At 39.2% G+C, this 18,234-nt stretch overlaps 2 protein-coding genes across 2 annotated transcripts; one reads left to right on the forward strand and one right to left on the reverse strand.

Moving 5' to 3' along the window:
* Positions 1-439: 439 nt before the first annotated feature.
* LOC148398986 (alpha-2-HS-glycoprotein-like) lies at positions 440-2,009 on the forward strand. Its single transcript, XM_088374542.1, has 7 exons — positions 440-694; positions 767-877; positions 960-1,044; positions 1,125-1,294; positions 1,398-1,514; positions 1,646-1,726; positions 1,802-2,009. The coding sequence occupies exons 1-7, from the start codon at positions 488-490 to the stop codon at positions 1,943-1,945; spliced, it is 915 nt and encodes a 304-aa protein (XP_088230668.1). The 5' UTR covers positions 440-487; the 3' UTR covers positions 1,946-2,009.
* A 2,195-nt stretch (positions 2,010-4,204) lies between these two features.
* chrnb5a (cholinergic receptor, nicotinic, beta 5a) lies at positions 4,205-18,020 on the reverse strand. Its single transcript, XM_088373850.1, has 9 exons — positions 17,836-18,020; positions 17,507-17,569; positions 15,767-15,912; positions 14,954-14,998; positions 14,760-14,869; positions 13,755-14,281; positions 12,361-12,851; positions 10,961-11,106; positions 4,205-5,238 (listed from the first exon to the last, which is right to left on the reverse strand). The coding sequence occupies exons 2-9, from the start codon at positions 17,556-17,558 to the stop codon at positions 5,223-5,225; spliced, it is 1,533 nt and encodes a 510-aa protein (XP_088229976.1). The 5' UTR covers positions 17,559-17,569; positions 17,836-18,020; the 3' UTR covers positions 4,205-5,222.
* Between the last annotated feature and the right edge of the window lie 214 nt (positions 18,021-18,234).

Below are 18,234 nucleotides of genomic sequence, written 5' to 3' on the forward strand. Positions count from 1 at the left end.
GCATGTGTTGATTTAGTTGGCATTTTTTATATTTTAATCTCAAAGCCAGGGAAACTTCACCTAACACGCTTGTGCATTTTTGTGTTTCATTTATGTTTTCCTGTTCCGTCTTGCACAAGTCCTATTCCAGAAGACAGATTTGAAAAAAATTCAAAAAAGAAAAAAAAATCACTTTTCTTGCTCACATAAGCACAGAATGTACATTTAGTGTAAAAAACATGTCAAAGTTATCAATTCAGTCAAATGACATTACTATTAATATTTTACTAATATTAGTAGTTTATTAGAATTATTTTCTTTCCTGAAGCTCAGCTGTGAATGACTTTTCACCATGGCAACCAACGGAAAGCCGGCCCAGCACTAATTGGCAAACAGGTCTCAAGTGTTTGTCCTCCTCCGTGATTGGTGGTCAGAGCTTCTCAGCCTGCTTAAAGTGCACGTGTGCACACATTTCATTACTGTGGGCATCTGCTGCTTGCTTCTATTCATGATGGTTGTGTGCCGATTTGGGCTTCTGCTGTGGTGTGCTACGACGCTGTCTGGTTTGGCACCGGCAAACTCTTTACCTCTGGTCACATGCGATGACGACAGCGTGATGGCGGCAGCCGGCATGGCCGTCCGTCGTATCAATGAAAACCACAAGCATGGCTTCAAGTTCAATCTGCAGGAGGTCCAGAGCAGCAACTATCAACAGGTTAGCCTTATAACACAATCCCTGATATGTCTTGCAGCTTTTGTAACTCGACTTTTGTGACATGTCTGGCAGTTTTCTGGAGGTTGCCATATCGATGTCAATGTAAAGCTGGTGCAAACCAAATGTCACTTCACTAACCCCAAACCTGTGAACCAATGCGAGCTGTGGCAGCAGAATGAGCGGGTAGATACATATTCTTTGGAGTTGGGAAAGTAGTCAGCTATGTCTGTCGGTGTGCTGAATTATTTATTTTTTTGGTGTTTAGGGTGCAGTGGCCACCTGCAGCATTGAATTTTGGGTTATGTGGGGTGTGGCCAAAATCACCAAATATGAATGTACCACCAGGCCAGGTTTTGATCCTCACTTTATTTTATTTATAACTGGCTACTGATCATATGCCCATTGAATGTAACGTGCAACCTGTGTGCAGAACTTACCAATGAAGAGGCGTTAACAACTTGTCCCGACTGCCCTCGGTTGTTGCCCCTGGACGAGCCCACTGCCGTCAAGGCGGTAAACGATGCTGTGGTCAAGTTCAACATCGAGAGTAAACGCCACAATTACTTCACCCTGATGGAGGTGGCTCACGTCACAACAGGGGTGATGACTTTTTTTTTTTTTCTTGTTTTTAACCCCCCCCACATACATGCACACCCCAGCTCACTAGAGTCCTTTTAACACATGCATGTTCTTTTGATGGCAGGACCTGGCAAGGATCGGCACAATCACCTGGCTCAAGTTCGCCCTGGTGGAGACCACGTGTCCCAGAGGGGCCAGGAGTACTTTTGTAGCCTGCGTGCCTCTCTGTCCAGACAGAGCTGTGAGTTAGCCTTCATGCCACAAGTCAAAGATGAACACAATTTTGTTTTACCTCCCTTGGAACTAACTGATTCTTGACATGTGTTCTGTACTATTTATAGTGTAATGTTTTTTTGTTTTTTTTTCTTAAAGTATCATGCCTTTTGTCAAACCGCCTATTACAACTCACATGGACAAATGGGTGAACTTGACTGTGAAATGTATCCACCAAAAGTAAGTCAATGTAAGAATGAAATCCATGTACTTGTACACCCAGAGTCCCTAATTGTTCCTCTTGGTTCTCCACAGAATCCTGGCCCCTACCCAACTGGTGAACCAGAGCCCATTTGCATGCCGTTGTTCCACCAAAGTTCAGAAGCTTGCCTGTGCAAGGACAAACTGAAAAGCCCTGAGCCGTCCCTTCATCATGTTTGTCCCTTTCCACTAAAGTGAAATCACACTTGTTTATTTGATTATAATAAAACGGTTGGCTACCTCTAGTCCATTGTGACTCAAATGCCTTGGTCCTGACGTTCGCTTTCACTAATGCAGCATTCTCATTGCTGGTTCGTTGCTTTGATATATGTATGCACTTAAATTTACCGGTCCGTTACCCACCACTAGATTGTTAGAGTTGGTGACTCTGATTCACTCAGACTTGAAGGAGCATATCAATCAAAAGTTTGTTCTGTGTATCCCCACTTGTCTAAATGGAGCCTAGTAATGAATATTGCGGTTGTGGAATGACAAGCAGCAAAATGTGGGCTATTTGTCACTTTCTGTCAAACTTAATTTTTGAGTTTGCAAATGAGCTGTGATTAATTATGATGAGGCAAAATTGACTCTCAGGATAAGCAAAACTGCTGGGTTTCATTCCATAAATGCAATATTCATCAGATTGCCATGACTAGTGATGCTGCACAGAACATTGCCAAAATTTTAGAATTGACCTCCCTTAAGTCATGAGCAATGTGGTGCTAGCACAATGCTTCACATCTGATTTTGAAACTGGGATGTAAACAAAGGGATGTAAACACAACACTCAAAGATTTAAGGTAGCACCTTGATACTAGTGAGAATAGAATATGCCAATATGCTAGAGGGTAACAGCTTGCAACAACCTTTTTCTGGATAGGGGGAAGAAAAGAACTATGAACTTTACATTTTTTGAATGATGAACTTAGTTCATAAATTTTCAATAATGATCTATGAGTTGTGAAATGAACTATAAACGGCTTCATGTAGAAAATGAACTTTCCCAACACTGCTGATTACAAAGCATCAGTTTCCCAAACTGAAAGAGTCAAATGTCAAGGGGGCCCTAATATGTCTTTGAGAATACCAACCCAGACACAGGTTAAGGAAATCGGCACAATAAATGTTGAGAACCGCCATCTTAAGGTGCAACAAGGATGCATTTATTAGGCGGGATGAGCACAGCCGAAGAGACCAGGTGGGACTAACCACATCAGAGAGGGCACTGTGACAGGAACATACTTTACTTCTCTTTCTAATGTGATTATGGACTACAATCATGTCAATGACTGAACATAGTATGGCCACATGATTAACGTCCCATTATTTGGTAACAGTAGCTGGTCATTGCTGTCATATTGGATCTCACACACAACAACAAAGGGACACATAATTGGATCTAAACCACATAAACATTTGTAGCTTCTGTTCCAGTGTTCTGAGTTTAGCAAAGTGTGATAAAAGGAGGCAAGGTCAGGAAAGGGCCAGGAGAGCGGGGCCTTGGTAAGTGTCCAGGTTTGACTGAGTGTTTATGATGGGATAGTCGTGTGCATGCAGGCTGTTTAATAAGTCGTCCAGACAACTGCAGGGGCGTCTGACACACTTTGTGAGTGTAACGTCAGGAAACTCAAGCATGGAGCCAGACCAGCCCACCATAATGCAAAGCTCTGTTCATTCACACAAGGCTGAGAATGTTAATCTGTATTGTAGAGTGCTGCCTGAGGCATTGTGATGGGATGAATGAAAGATGAGAAAGTGTTAATTACAATGTTGAACAGATCTGTATCATCAGTGTGTTAAAAGCAAAAATACAAAATACAAAAATACTTAGCAACGTAGGGTTCAGTATGTCATTTGATTAAATGAATTGATTGACTAAGTCATTTTGTAGTGTTTTGTAGCAAATGCAGCCTCTTGTTCGTGTGGCTGAAAACAACAATGTAAAATATTAATTAATGTAGATTTATTGTGAATTTATATGTTTGTTTGTTTTGTTTTTTTATACTTAAGTGCTCAGTGCTCCAATATGAAACAATGGAGTAGAGCACAGCAATGAAGAATCGCTTGTGAAGAAGGGCTAAGTGATTTATTGACTAAGTGATTTTATTTATTCATAGCACATCGCAGCCTGGTTTGATTTTAAGCATATATCTAGTCAGGTTCAAACCTTTTTTTCCGTCTGAGGATGTGGAGCCCCTCCTCCTATACGCTTGAGCCTGGTGAACTCAGCCATGCAAACAAACATGGGTGAGACACGCATGGGGTGTTTCCTTCAGGTGCCATCGAAAGGGGACTCCATCAGTGACAGACTGAGAAGGTCCATTTGTACTGACCTGGTTAGTTATTATTCCGGCAACAGAGGAAAAGCGTAATTATTGAAATCATTCTCTTGTCAGATTAATAGTTTCACTCATTCTCAGATCAACACATTTTAAAGAAAACACCACAGTCAAAACATGTACATACATCAATTTTATTCAACATACCGTCAGTGATTACACTGTTATTTTTTGGGGGGGGTTAACAAGTTATACTGGATACTCACTTCTCAAAACCTATTCAACGATGTTCAAGGCAGTTGTACAGCCTTGTTATTGCCTACTAGAAGAAGAAGCATACTTTAAAATACCTGTATCTGTGCATTCTTTGCACCCTACCCTAAAGTAAATTTTGAGGGATTTGTAATAGTTGTGTAATGCTATCTCTCCTACTATTTACTGGTTTACAGTGTAAAAATGAATCCACTGTTGAGTATAGAACAAAGGAAGTGGCCAAGACTTTGTACAGTACATTTTAGAACATGTAGTGAAATTTGTATAACATCCAACATTACAATTAATGCCTCTTTTTAATCTTATATTTCAAGGCCTGGCAATGGAACAACAGATAGAATATAAATTCCCACATAATTTTTTTTTGTGCCAGTAGTGCCACAGCAAAAACATACACCTCATTAAATCATTTGTGTTTGTTAAACCTAAGTTCATAGTAGGAATGAATGGGAAAGTTACAACTGCTGTAGTTAACACTTAGTCACTACATTATGAAAGTTAACCATCTATTTCAAAAGACTACAATTACATTGTGTTAAAAAGTAGAACAAAGTAACAATTTACTGAGTCATGAAGCCTGTTAAGGTGGTAGAGTAGTGTAAGTGCAGTCTAGTCAAATTAAAAGGTAGGCCAAAAGAGTTTCCTTGTCATAGTTTCTACCTTGAAGCTTTCAATATAGAAACTATGACTTATTTTCACATTTGTCATATATATGACATATAATTAAAATAATGTACATATGTACCGTATGTACAAAGCTGTCCATATCACTGGAAGGGAAAACTCATCCAGCTGCCATTGCACAACAGTGCTTTAAGTGTAATTTCCACCAACATAGCAGATCAGAAAAGTATAGTATATATAGGTATAGCATATATAGTGTGCCAGCTCTGGTCAATGAGAGACGATTTTATTCTTGCATCCTAGAAATCTCCATACCTATGGAAAGAAAAACCCAAGTTGAGTTAGAATCTTATTACTGTATTATTGATGATTGTATTGCATAAGTATTATCACATTGAATGCTGTTGCTTACAAGTTGAGGCCTAATTTCATGTCAGTATTTTTATCAGTGCATGTTTACAGAACAAATGCACAAAAAAACTCTAAAAGAATCTGTCTTTGTAAAGAACATTTGAATGAGATTTTTTTTTTTTTTTTTTAAGCCTCAGATGACCAAGATCCAGATCTCAGCAACTTCTAATTTTACATTGGGATGTAGGTCTTGGAATAGGACACAAGAAGAAGCAACCATCACGAATTGGATCTGTCTTCAGGATTAAGGTTGTATCTGCTCTGCTGCTCACTCTGTGAAGTAGGCTGAATCAATATTTTACACGAATCACCTGCCTAAATGCAGAGATGAACTCAAAGAAAAGAATGTCGGCAATACACTGCAGATTCAAGACTCAGGAGTTTTTATTCGCCATGTTTGAGCGTGCCAAACAAGGAATTTGACTTGACGCCTGATCCAAACGATCAGCTCATCAGCAAGCTCTGAAGAGGCCTGATAACGATCCTGAGCGTTTGAACTAGGTGTGTCGGAAGAGGGAAACGTCTAATCTTATAAGGACCAGGGACGTGCGATCAGAGGAGGCAAAGGAGGCCTGCCATCATAAAAAGGGGAAGAAAAAATCAATTGTTTTGATTATAAAGTCATTTTCCTTTTAATTTCAATAGTTTTGTATCATTTTGAACCAAAATTGCTGAATTGTTATAGTTATTTTAAAACCGAAGACGATTCGCTCGGAGGAGCCAACTTCCTGTCTAGCGTCCTCTGAGGATTGCGTAATCACACGGCCGCCAATGTTGTCATTGTTTAAGTGTTCAAACACTGTGGCTATAATTTCTAACTAATTTCTGCAGTTAAGCTGGTGTATATAATATCTTGTGTTTTTATCATCTGTCAGTAATGTCGTGTTTCTTTAGATAAACAAAAGGCTTTGAAAAGAGACCTTACGGAGGCTACGAAAAAAGGTTCTCCAGCTGTTTTAGAACAGCCTAGACAAATAAATAACAGAAAAGAAAAAAAAACCTTGCTAAACTTCTAAGAAGTTACCACCTCATTTTTTTACCCTGTTGAGAGAAGCGCGCAATGCAATGCGGATAGCGCTGCGGGGAGAAGTTTGACAAGCGTGAGTGCATTCGTGCTGAGCACATCTCGCAGAGGTGGAGTGTTGAACCTTAAATCTGAAGTGTTGGAGCGCAGCGACGGAGCCACTCGCCAAACGTGGCAAGCGCAGCGGTCACCCCGCTTTCACTTCGAGTCACGCTTATCCGTTCAGTACTGTTGAACGCGCGTTGGGTAAGTACATAATAGTGTTGGCTCGTGAGTGAACGGTTCGTTCAAAAGAACGAATTTTATTTCAGTGAACGAGAGTGAACGAATCACTTCCTAAATGAAGAAGAAAATGACGTAACTTCCCGTTCACGAACGAGTCGTGAATTGCATTTCCCGTTCGCCAACTGAACGGATCTGTGAGTGAACGAATCAGTGAGTGATTTGCATTTCCAGTTCATCGCGAGAACGGATCAGTGAGGGAACGAATCCTGACTTTCCCGTTCTCGAGCGAGTTAATGGGTGAACTGCCCTCCCGTGCATCAACGGATCAGTGAACGTGTTGCGTCTCCTGGCGTGAACTCTGTAAGCCAGAATGTAGATTTACGATTTGCCAAGGAAAGAAAGAACCACTGACTGAAACACCACTCCTTTTATGCACCTTTTCTCCAAGCTAACGGCTAACTTTATTGCATGAAGGGATGCGCCGTTATGTAACAATGGGGAGATTATGCTTCTCTTTGAGTAATCTTGATTTTATAACACTTGTAGTAGTTTTTAAATAACGTGTATGCGTATATACGCCTAAATATTGTTATCCAATATATCTACTGCAATTTCACATTAGATTGCTGGTTTGAAATTTACTTTTAATATTATTGTTATTTTCAAATAAACATTTATGTTAAAACTTGTCTGGTGTTTTATTCCTTGGTTTTTTTATTCGCCAATTAAAACATGAAAATCAGACATTTGGTTAACTGCTTTATATGACAATATGTGTAGGTACACCTCATGGACACTTAAATAGGTACACTGCATGAGGTTAAAAAAAAAGAATAAATAAATAAAGGATTAATTTCACATCTATGTACATTCTCACACATGGATCGAACCAAGCTCTTACCGAACAAGAGCCCATGTCATTATCCAGTCGGCTATTTCAACCTGGAAGCCAGTAGTTGTCTGCACTGTTTTATACTAGTGATGTGCATTCCAGTGATTGACCATATTTCCCTAATAAAGTGGCCTGTTATTAGGTACACTTGAAAATGGCGGTGTACTTAATGGAGTGTCCGTGCGATTCCCTCGTTAAGTGCACCTGCGTGAAAAGTTTTACCTCCTGTAGAACGTGAAAATGACCAAAAACTTTTCACGCAGGTGCACTTAACGAGGGACTCTTGGAAAACATGTTAGAATGCGGCCCCGAGGACTAGAGCTTGACACCTGTGACCTTTGACCATGCTATTTCCCTAATAAAGTGGCCTATTATTAGGTACACTTGAAAATGGCGGTGTACTTAATGGAGTGTCCGTGTGATTCCCTCGTTAAGTGCACCTGCGTGAAAAGTTTTAGCTCCTGCAGAACGTGAAAGTGACCAAAAACTTTTCACGCAGGTGCGCTTAACGAGGATCACTTGGAAAACATGTTGGAATGCGGCCCCGAGGACTAAAGCTTGACACCTGTGACCTTTGACCATGATATTTCCCTAATAAAGTGGCCTGTTATGAGGTACACTTGAAAATGGCGGTGTACCTAATAGAGTGTCCGAGTGACGTCACAGATCAACCAGCCAATCAGAAGGTGGGGGTAAGGGCAGGAGTGGCACTTTTCAGTTTCACTTAAGCTTTTTCCCTAAGTGGCCTGTGATTAGGTACACCTCATGGACACTACAATAGGTACACTACACGAGGTAAAAAAAAAGAAAAAAGAATAAATAAATATGAAAGTGTAGTGAACGATTTGGTGAACAATTCTTTTGAACAAATATTTTGAGTGAACCGATTCTAGATTAACTGGAATGCACATCACTAGTACAAAACAGTGCAGGCGACCAAAGGCTTCCAGGTCGAAATAGCCGACTGGATAATGACATGGGCTTTTGCTCGCTAAGAACTTGGTTCAATCCCAGGTGTGAGAATGTACATTGACGTGCAGTAAACCCTTTATTTATTTATTCTTTTTTTTTTACCTCGTGTCGTGTACCTATTGAAGTGTCCATGAGATATAGTGTACCTATTGAAGTGTCCATGAGGTATACCTACACATATTGTCATATAAAGCAGTTAACCAAATGTCTGATTTTTATGTTTTAATTGGCGAATAAAAAAACCAAGGAATAAAACACCAGACAAGTTTTAACATAAATGTTTATTTGAAAATAATAATAATATTAAAAGTAAATTTCAAACCAGCAATCTAATGTGAAATTGCAGTAGATATATTGGATAACAATATTTAGGTGTATATATGCATACACGTTATTTAAAAACTACTACAAGTGTTAGTATAAAATCGAGATTACCCAAAGAGAAGCATAATCTTCCCGTTGTTGCATAACGGCGCATCCCTTCATGCAATAAAGTTAGCCGTTAGCTTGGAGAAAACGTGCATAAAAGAAGTGGTGTTTCAGTGAGTGGTTCTTTCCTTCCTTGTCAAATCGTAAATCTACATTCTGGCTTACATAGTTCACGCCAGGAGATGCAACACGTTCACTGACTGATCCGTTGATGCACGGGAAGGCAGTTCCCCATTGACTCGTTCACGAATGGGAAAGTCAGGATTCGCTCCCTCACTGATCCGTTCTCGCGATGAACTGGAAATGCAAATCACTGACTCGTTCACTCACAGATCCGTTCAGTTAGTCAACGGGAAATGCAATTCACGAATCGTTCGTGAAGAAGTTACGTCTTTTTCTTCTTCGTTTTGATTTAAGGCGAGGTGGCACCAGCTTCAATGCGCATTACCGACACCTACTGGTTGAAGTCATATGAACTGAAAAAAGAACGAATCACTTTAGGAAGTGATTCGTTCACTCTCGTTCACTGAAAAGAAAATCGTTCATTTGAACGAATCGTTCACTCACGAGCCAACACTAACAGCAACACACACATAAACTGAGTACGTGCCGATGCCACAACATGAAATCTCAAGATTCTCCGATTTGCCACGCATGCACGATTAGCAAGTGGCTGACCAGGCCTTGCGCTAACTGACCTGTGGTTTGGCGATCCTGTTTACAATGCGCTCGGTATTTAATGTTGGACAATTTTCCACAGCACAGCTGAACATCTCTCGCGGCACACTGGTTGGGAAACACTGGGTTAGTAACACGGGCTCTTGCTCGGTAAGAATTGGGTTTGATCCCAGGTGTGAGAATACACCTTAATGTGCTTTTATTGTGCAATTAACCCTTTATTTATTTATTCTTTTTTGTTTGTTTTTTTACCTCGTGAGGTGTACTTATTGAAGTGTCCATGAGGCCACTTCATAGGGGAAAAAGCTTAAGTGAAAGTGAAAAGTGCCACACCCTCCCTCACCCTCACCTGATTGGCTGTTTGATCTGTGACGTCATTTGGACACTCTATTAGGTACACCGCCATTTTCAGGTGTACCTAATCACAGGCCTCTTCATTAGGGAAAATCAAACCATGGTCAAAGCTTCACGGAAAGTGAAAAGTGCCACACCCGCCCTCACCCCCACTTTCTGATTGTCTGTTTGATTTGTGACATCACTCGGACACTCTATTAGGTATACCACCATTTTCAGAACCTCACCGCACGACACTAATAAGGACAACATACGAACCTTTATAACCACCGATGTATGGCATTCAGTGAAATTCAGTTCACCATATGCAGAATGTCATGTGACCAAGCTGAAAACTTGTTTAGCTGACTTCCTTTATATGTTAAAATAACCAGCATAACAATGCTAGTCGTGATTGGTTTGAACCCAAACTTCCTAAACTTTTTTTTTTTTTTTGACTGCTCATGTCTTCAGACAAAAGAAATTCATGCATAGGATTTATTTATACAAATACAATAAATACAAACTAAGCTTAAACATTGTGTTGGATATTGTCGTCTATGGTACCTCTTGAAGACATTTTGTGTAAAAAGAAACATATTAAATGTCAATCATTTCAAGTTTCTACAGGTAGTTTGTTCTGGAATGTTTTTATTCTGTAAGGAAGTTGGTTGCACATATACCAGATTAATCTGTACCAAAATGTATCATTTATCCTTTGGGCCATGCATCCTCCTCCCATAAAGTTTACAGCCAATTAGCTACAGTACCTAACTGGAATTAATACTGAACCTTGCATAAATCACACACAATTTAGAAATATATATATTTAATGTAATTGGTTTTTTCGTCCGTGTTAACCGGATTAGGGGAATTGCTGCATGAAGAATCAGGGTTTTGTTTTGTGCTATTTGAGTGCTTTCTAGTCAAGCTATTTTGTTTGAGTTTATGTATAGGCCTATGTGTTTTTCAGAAATTTCCAACAAACATCTATGAGAGGAAAGCGTAGTCTTTGCTGTATGTAGTTTGTTGCTATAAATTTGAATGTGTTTCAGGGCATGTTCATGACTTACTCAGCATCATCAGCAGTTGGTGTGTTGTAGCTTTGGAACAGAGGTTGCATGAAGAGCCCGAGTGTTCCAATCACACACACCAGGATGAAGATCCACAAAAACAAACGGTCTATCACCATGGCTACATACTTCCAGTCCTCTATTATCTGAAACACAACACACACAATAACAATACACACAATAACGTTTTCTGTGTTTTAGGGTGTTGAAGCTGAATTATAAGGAAAGGCTTGTGTTTTATTAATGGCTGCTGGGATTGTGACTGCACCAGCGCACCAAATGTTCAAGATCCACTAAACTAACATGCAATTAAGATTCTGTAATATTTATTAAGCAAGGGAGCTTTGTGAAAGTTTTTGAGTCTAAAGTTGCACAAATGGGGCTCTATTTTTGTAAAGAGCGCATGTGCGCTCGGGCGGAAAAACGGGCAGATCTTGATTTTCGTACAGGTGCAAGCGTATTTGGAAATTTGACAGACCAAGCTGTAACAATTCGGTTGTTCCACCAGACGGAGGTTGTTTTTGTTCAAGTGCCCCCAGCGCACCCGACTATTTGGTGGCAAAAAAGTAAGAAAAATTTTAGACAAGCTAAAAGCAGGTTTAAGGTGTGGCGCAGATGGTGTATGACTATTTTAGTAGATTTGATGGCGATGCAGGAGAACAGATTCTGACCTCTACAGACATGTGTAGTGGATGTCATTGTATTATGTTCATAAATATGACAACAGCGTACTTTATGAATCATTGTAGAAATCAACAAAGCAAATGTTCATTTCCAACTGTACACGTCTACAAAAATACCAAAAGATAGAAAACTCTACCCTTGCGCACACTTAGACCAATCATCTACATGCCCTCATGCTGTTGATTTTAATTAGAAAAATCAAGCACCGTTCATTTAGCATTCATTATATAATATAGATACTTCTTCACTACATGGATTTTTCAGGTACCAGTACTTTACATTTTATTTTTTCATCAACTTTTTTACATTTTCCCTTACATTATAAAACAGGTACCTTTACTTTCTATGCATTGTGTAAAAATAATAATAATAATAATAATAATAATAATAATATGAATAATAATTTTCTGTATAGCAGAGCTATAGGAAATTGTTTCAATATTTAAAAGTGAAGATTACCAGCAGGACCTTTCTTTTCAGTATGCGCACTATGATATTAATAGAAAAGAGAAAACCCTTTGAGTGCAGTGAAGTTTTTTTTCTTGTTATTGTTCCAAGTTATCAAAACAAGTATTATCTCTAAGCGCTTTTAACTTTTTACTTTGGTACTTTTGTATATTTGGGTCTATATTTTTACCTAATTTCCCAAAAATACACAAGTTGAATCAATACATTGACTTTTATCTTTTTTTTTTTCAAAATATTACTGCCCTTACTCCTTCATCATCCTCTTCTGTCTTCATGTGCTCAGCGATGTATTTCACACCTTCCACTGCCTCCTCAAGGTCAGCATTCCATTGAGAGCGCAAAGGCCCCGGGGTGTCTGAACATCCACCACTTGCATCCGGGATGTCTCCCACCCTCCAACAATACTTGTGGGCCCAGTCCGCATTCACATAGAATGAGTCGGAATTTTCTTGAATCCCACCAAGTCTTATATTTGAGAAACGATGTTTATCAGTTGCAGTCTGAGAAGAACTTTTTCTAGCCGCATTGCGGTCACCATACTTCCGCCTGAGCTTGTCACGGACTTTAGTCGCACCTGGACGCCTCATAAGAAGCAAAGTAGGAAGTTGTACTAGAAAGAGGCGGTTCACCCATTCAGGCATATGGTGAGTGGACGGTGAGCGGTGATGGACGTTCAGAACACACACGGAGGTCACAATAGAGAACGTGACTAGCACCATGGTGAACATCAGGTATTTACCTAAAACGGAAGAAGAGCCATAACCAGGAATAATATTCACACAGAATTCCCAAAACAGAATGTAACATCTCCATTTTTTCCAACTTCACATTAAAAGTCATGCATAAAAATGAGCTACGCATTATTGGTCCTTTCTATTTTCAAGCAGCCAAGCTGTAATGTATTTCATGACCTGATTTCCTGCAAGACTACTGACTTAAATACATGATGATGTCTTACTACATTCACCACTATATTCAATAACTCCTTTGAGTTGAATTTTTGTTGTAATATGTACCATGCTATGAAAAGGAAGGGTACACTTCCACACACTGCAAATATATCAATGAACCAATCATACCAGTTGAAATGTTTGACTAATTACACAATGCAGTCATATGCCTTGAGAATAAAGTATAATGTGAACAATGAACCCAAATCCATAATTGAAAGAAAATTGGACTCTGAACTGATTCAACGTCAAATGGAAAAATTAATTATAAGCCGAACTAGTTTACAGCAATTTCCTCAACACAAATTATAGTATGTTGTGTGTCTGACCCCCATGTTGCAAAAATAACTTATTTTGTGTCATCTAAGTTTATATTCATTGTTTCATCTCATTACAAACAATCAGCTCTTCCAGAGTTCACTGAATTTAAAATCTAATTTCAAAAGTTTTTATACGGAGGGTCCGTTCGTAAATGCCCTTTGAGGGGTTAGATTTAAATTTTTAATGCACCCTAATTAAGAAACAGAAAAAGTGCACGTCACTTCCACAATTGCAAGTATAACTTACTAAATTTTACTTTATGACTTGGAACATGGTGCTGTTCCTGAACCCCAGTCTTGTATTGTAAAAATAAAAACATCCAAACGTATGTTCTCACTTATTGTGCACATGTGAATGAAAATAGAACTCACCAATGAGAGGTACTGCAAGGGAGGTGGGCGGTACAATCTTTGAAATAAGTAACAGGAACACAGTGAGTGCCAGCAGCACTGAGATGCACAACGTCATCTTCTCGCCACAGTCTGACGGCAGGTAAAACACAAGAATAGCCAGAGAGGTGATCAGCACACAAGGGATGATCATATTAATGGTATAAAACAACGGCTTTCTCTTGATAACAAAATCATAGGTGATGTCAAGGTAAGTGATGTCATTCGGGTCCTCATTTTTCCGTCCTGGGAGTGAGACGATATCCCACTCTCCACTGGGTTTGAAGTCATCACGGCTGGCGAAGTCACTGGTGAGAATCAGGTCAACTTCTGTGTGATCGTACGTCCAGGAGCGAAACTTGAGGGTGCAGTTCTGCTGGTCGAAGGGAAAGTTCTGCACCTCAATGGCACAGGCTGATTTGTAGATGGCCGGGGGGAGCCAAACAATGTCCCCCGTGTTGGAGACCACAGTGTTGCAATAGAAGGACACTTCATACACACCATCCGCACTGTGGGGCAGTGAAGGGTAAGGATTAGTAACATAGTGATGGGACAAAAAGAAATAATCTAGGAACAAACACAAATCCAGTTAATTGTTGATTGTCTATGATATATTTGTAGATTGAGTTTTATGATACATGTGTACCATTTTTGCACCAAAATGTAATGAGCTCTTTTTTGGTACGTAACCACATCACATTTTTTTCTTCATAATTTTCCATACTGATATTTTTCATTAAGGTTAGCTGAAGGCTAGCCTAGCTGACACCAGGTGAGAGTTGGAGTACGCATCACAATTTACATTGAGACAAACACCCATTCACACCTATTAGATTTGTGCCTTCAATTAACCAAACGCATGTGTGAGGAAGCGACGGTATTTGGAACCATTCGAAATGTGAGGCAGAGGCAGTAGCCACCAGCCAACCATTCTGCCCTTTGTTCAATTTGAAAACATAAATGAATATATAACATCCTCACACTCACTTGTTGTACAGCACAATGTCAGGAAGCCAGAGGAGTTTGGAGGGTATTCGAAGTTTCTTTATGCCTTCAAATTTCTCTGGGTCCCATCTCAGCCTATAGTCATTCCACTCCTGTGGAAAGATGCTTTAGTCAACCAAATCAAATTTCATCCCTTTCATGTAATGAAATACTGGTGCACAATGAGTTGCATTTACCTGAGACAGCCACAAGTTGGTCGTCATTATTTGCTCTCGCTCATTCTGCAAGAGAACAACAGTCCCGTATTACCCTCTCAATGATGAATAGTTGTTACAATTAACCATCAAAATGCCTTGTAAAATTTGGGTCCATTAAATCAAATCAACACGATGATCAATGATGAAATTCAATATTAGTTGCGAAGAGTTGTATGGGAGGTTGCAATGGATTGTATAAAAGCTACAAAGAAAAGTGTTTTCTTCAGCTCTGTGGGTTGGTCAGTTGAATATTTGTATTCATGCCCTGAGGCCTCATTTAAAAATGTTTAAGTGGATTTAATAAATAACAACAGATTAAGAAATATTTAAAGCAGCATGTTTTCTTGTGGAGTTGTTTTTGTTCTGGCTAAAATATAGGGAAGATATTTTTGTAGCGATCTGGTGCAACAGTAAATGGCCGTACGCAAAATGCCTCCGTCTCTTCTGTCTCTATATTTTATTTTTGTATATCGTTTTGTAAAATTACAATGTGATAGTGGGGGAATTAAGAGGTGGATTCGGTCAATTAAGTCCTTACTAAAGGATCACATCCAAAATCCTGAGTTAAGATAAGGAAACATTTTGATGGCTTCTGTACTTCTCAGGCTATAAAACAACTACCATATCTGAAGATAATAAAATGAAGTTCATGAAATCATCTGCGTCATTAGTCAGTCAGTTATTCTGTATGCCAGGCTGTAATAAAATATATCGAATGGTGCTTGACCACTGGCAATTGTATTTGAAATCTAACTTGAGTAAGACAATGACAATGATGATGGTTATACTCACCACACTGATGAGCTGAGATAGTGACACTCGAATAGAGATGGTGACCTGTTGGCTCTTATTGACAGCCGGTCTGATCAGTTTGTTGTAGCGTTCAGGACCTAACAAGAAATTAACCAGCCGCTCCTCAGCACTCTCTGCTCTGCTGCCTGAAGAATCGCAACACAGCAACAACACGTTTCATGCATTCATTCTTCCATTTATTTAATTTAATTTATTTTTTGCGCTCATCATAGTCAGGGTCATGATTGAGTTTAAGTGGTGTAAAAGTGTACTCCAATAAATTGATGGGTATCATGAAATTAAAATATAGCATGTAATTTGTTTAATTCGCATGCTGTGCTGAACTGAGCCTGAGCTGAGATACGAAAGCGGGACCTCTTAGGTTTTGCAAATGCATAATACGGAATGTTAGTGTAAATATAGTTGCATCCCATTATGAACAAAATTTGCTTCAATTATTGTGGGAAAAAATGTTGCCCTTAAAATTGACACAATAGTTTATACGATGAAATGCATTCAACGTGTTCATTGCAAACGTATTAAAATTGTCTGCATTAAAATGGCAAGATTTGAATGTTTGTGCACTGTGCCACGACACATCAAAAACAACATGCTGGAAGATACAAACATGGATTCCATCATTTAAATAATTGAGACCATGACTTGAGGGTATCGTTGTCTTGAGTACAATGTGTTACTCTGGTTTCTGTCATGGGCCTACAACATCTTTGTCAGATGAATGGTTGTGGAGCAGATGTCAGTTTGTAGAGATATATGATTTCAACCAAAACAACTTATTTATGTTAAAAAAAACAAGAGTCTCCGTAAAATAAAGCAAGTCAGTCATCCTTTCTTCAGATCAGATTTCTGCTTCCTTGATTATAGGTTGAAAGGACCATTGGTAAATTATTAAGGGCACCCATCTGCCTCTAGGTAGAGATATTTTAAGTTAATGGACACCATATACAACCAGGTCAATGCATTTCGCTACTATGAAAAGTGAAGAAATTGAGGAAACACCACACAGCCATTTCTGCACACGCTCACTGGACTTTTTCATTATAGTTTACCTGCAACATCCAACACAATTTCACGGAAAAGCTGCAGCCCAGAATGTTCCTCGGCAAAGATAATATTGCAGTGCTGGGCGTTTATTTTTAATAGCCTCATTGTTCAAGCTGATATTGCTGGAGAAGGATATTGCTGAAGAACAAAACCTACAAATCATCTCGGTTACGATGCAATGCAGTCATAAACTACATCAAACTACATCCGCAATAATAAACACATGGATGTTTTTTATTGTTTATGATTATTATTCCACCATACTGTTCTGGTAATTAAATGCGTAGTACCTCTTTGACAGATCATTCAAAACTGCACATTGCCATCCTTGGTTAACTGCTGTTTTTATACTGATCTTGGATGTAGTTTTGGATGAAAGGTAATCTCTGATCAATATGATCCCCAATTATTTAATACATTGTGGAGGAGTTTTAATGTTACTGATGTCCGCATAAGTGTTCCTTTGATGAAATTCGTTCTTTGCCCAGTCCAAACATCTAACCAAAAAATAATTCCGAGGATAAGGAAATAAGGAGCAAATGATCCCTATTGAAATAAAACATTGATGTACGGTGCATGCATGTGCGTTTACGCCCCATGTACAGCAACAAGACGAAAAACACAAGAAAATATCCGCACATCAGTTGAAAATATAGAATATAAAGTCCATCTTACTTGTAAAACAGAGTGTAGCAAGAAAGAGAACGGCGTTGATTCTCATCCCCATCCTCGATAAAACTTGAGATAAATGGAAACAATTGGTTAAAATCTTAAAATAAAAAAGAAAGAAAGAAAGTCCTTCTATATGGCTGTTTACGCCCAACTTTCGCACTAGTGGCTTTAAAGGTTCTCCAGCTGTTTGCGGCAGGAATGCGCCTCGCAGTTCCAGGCATACAAACAAGAGTTCTGACTTTTGTATATTACAGCATGCTCGCTAAAAGAAATGTCACTATGCGTACTTTTGTTGTTTCGTCTTACATTCTGAGGGGAATATCAGCGCTTACCTTCAAATCTTAGATCCCTTTCTCTCCTTTCTCACAAAGTAGTTTAATTTGTATGTATTTGGGATGCGTCTTCCGAGGGCGCGCACGCACCTCCCCACTTGAGCCACTTCAGGTTTAAAACGAACCTCGGACTGGAGCCGTGAAGGGGGATGGCGGGGGGGAGGCAATACACTGTAGTTGCGTCATAATTTGGATTCATTGTTCAGTTTGTGCCCAACTAGCCTTTCTCCTTCTTGTGCATTGAAAGCCAAGAAATGTCCAACAGTGAGTCACCTTAAAAAAAAGCCAATAATAAAATAAGCCATGCAGCATGACAAAATATTAACACACTCCAAATCAAATGAGTCAATTGTCACATTTGTCACAGTTATGGTTTCATGGTAAATTCATAGTCAACTC

This window comes from Syngnathus floridae, chromosome 4, assembly GCF_059516105.1.
Source record: "Syngnathus floridae isolate MCC-2025c chromosome 4, RoL_Sflo_1.0, whole genome shotgun sequence".
In the NCBI taxonomy this organism is placed as follows: Eukaryota; Metazoa; Chordata; class Actinopteri; order Syngnathiformes; family Syngnathidae; genus Syngnathus; species Syngnathus floridae.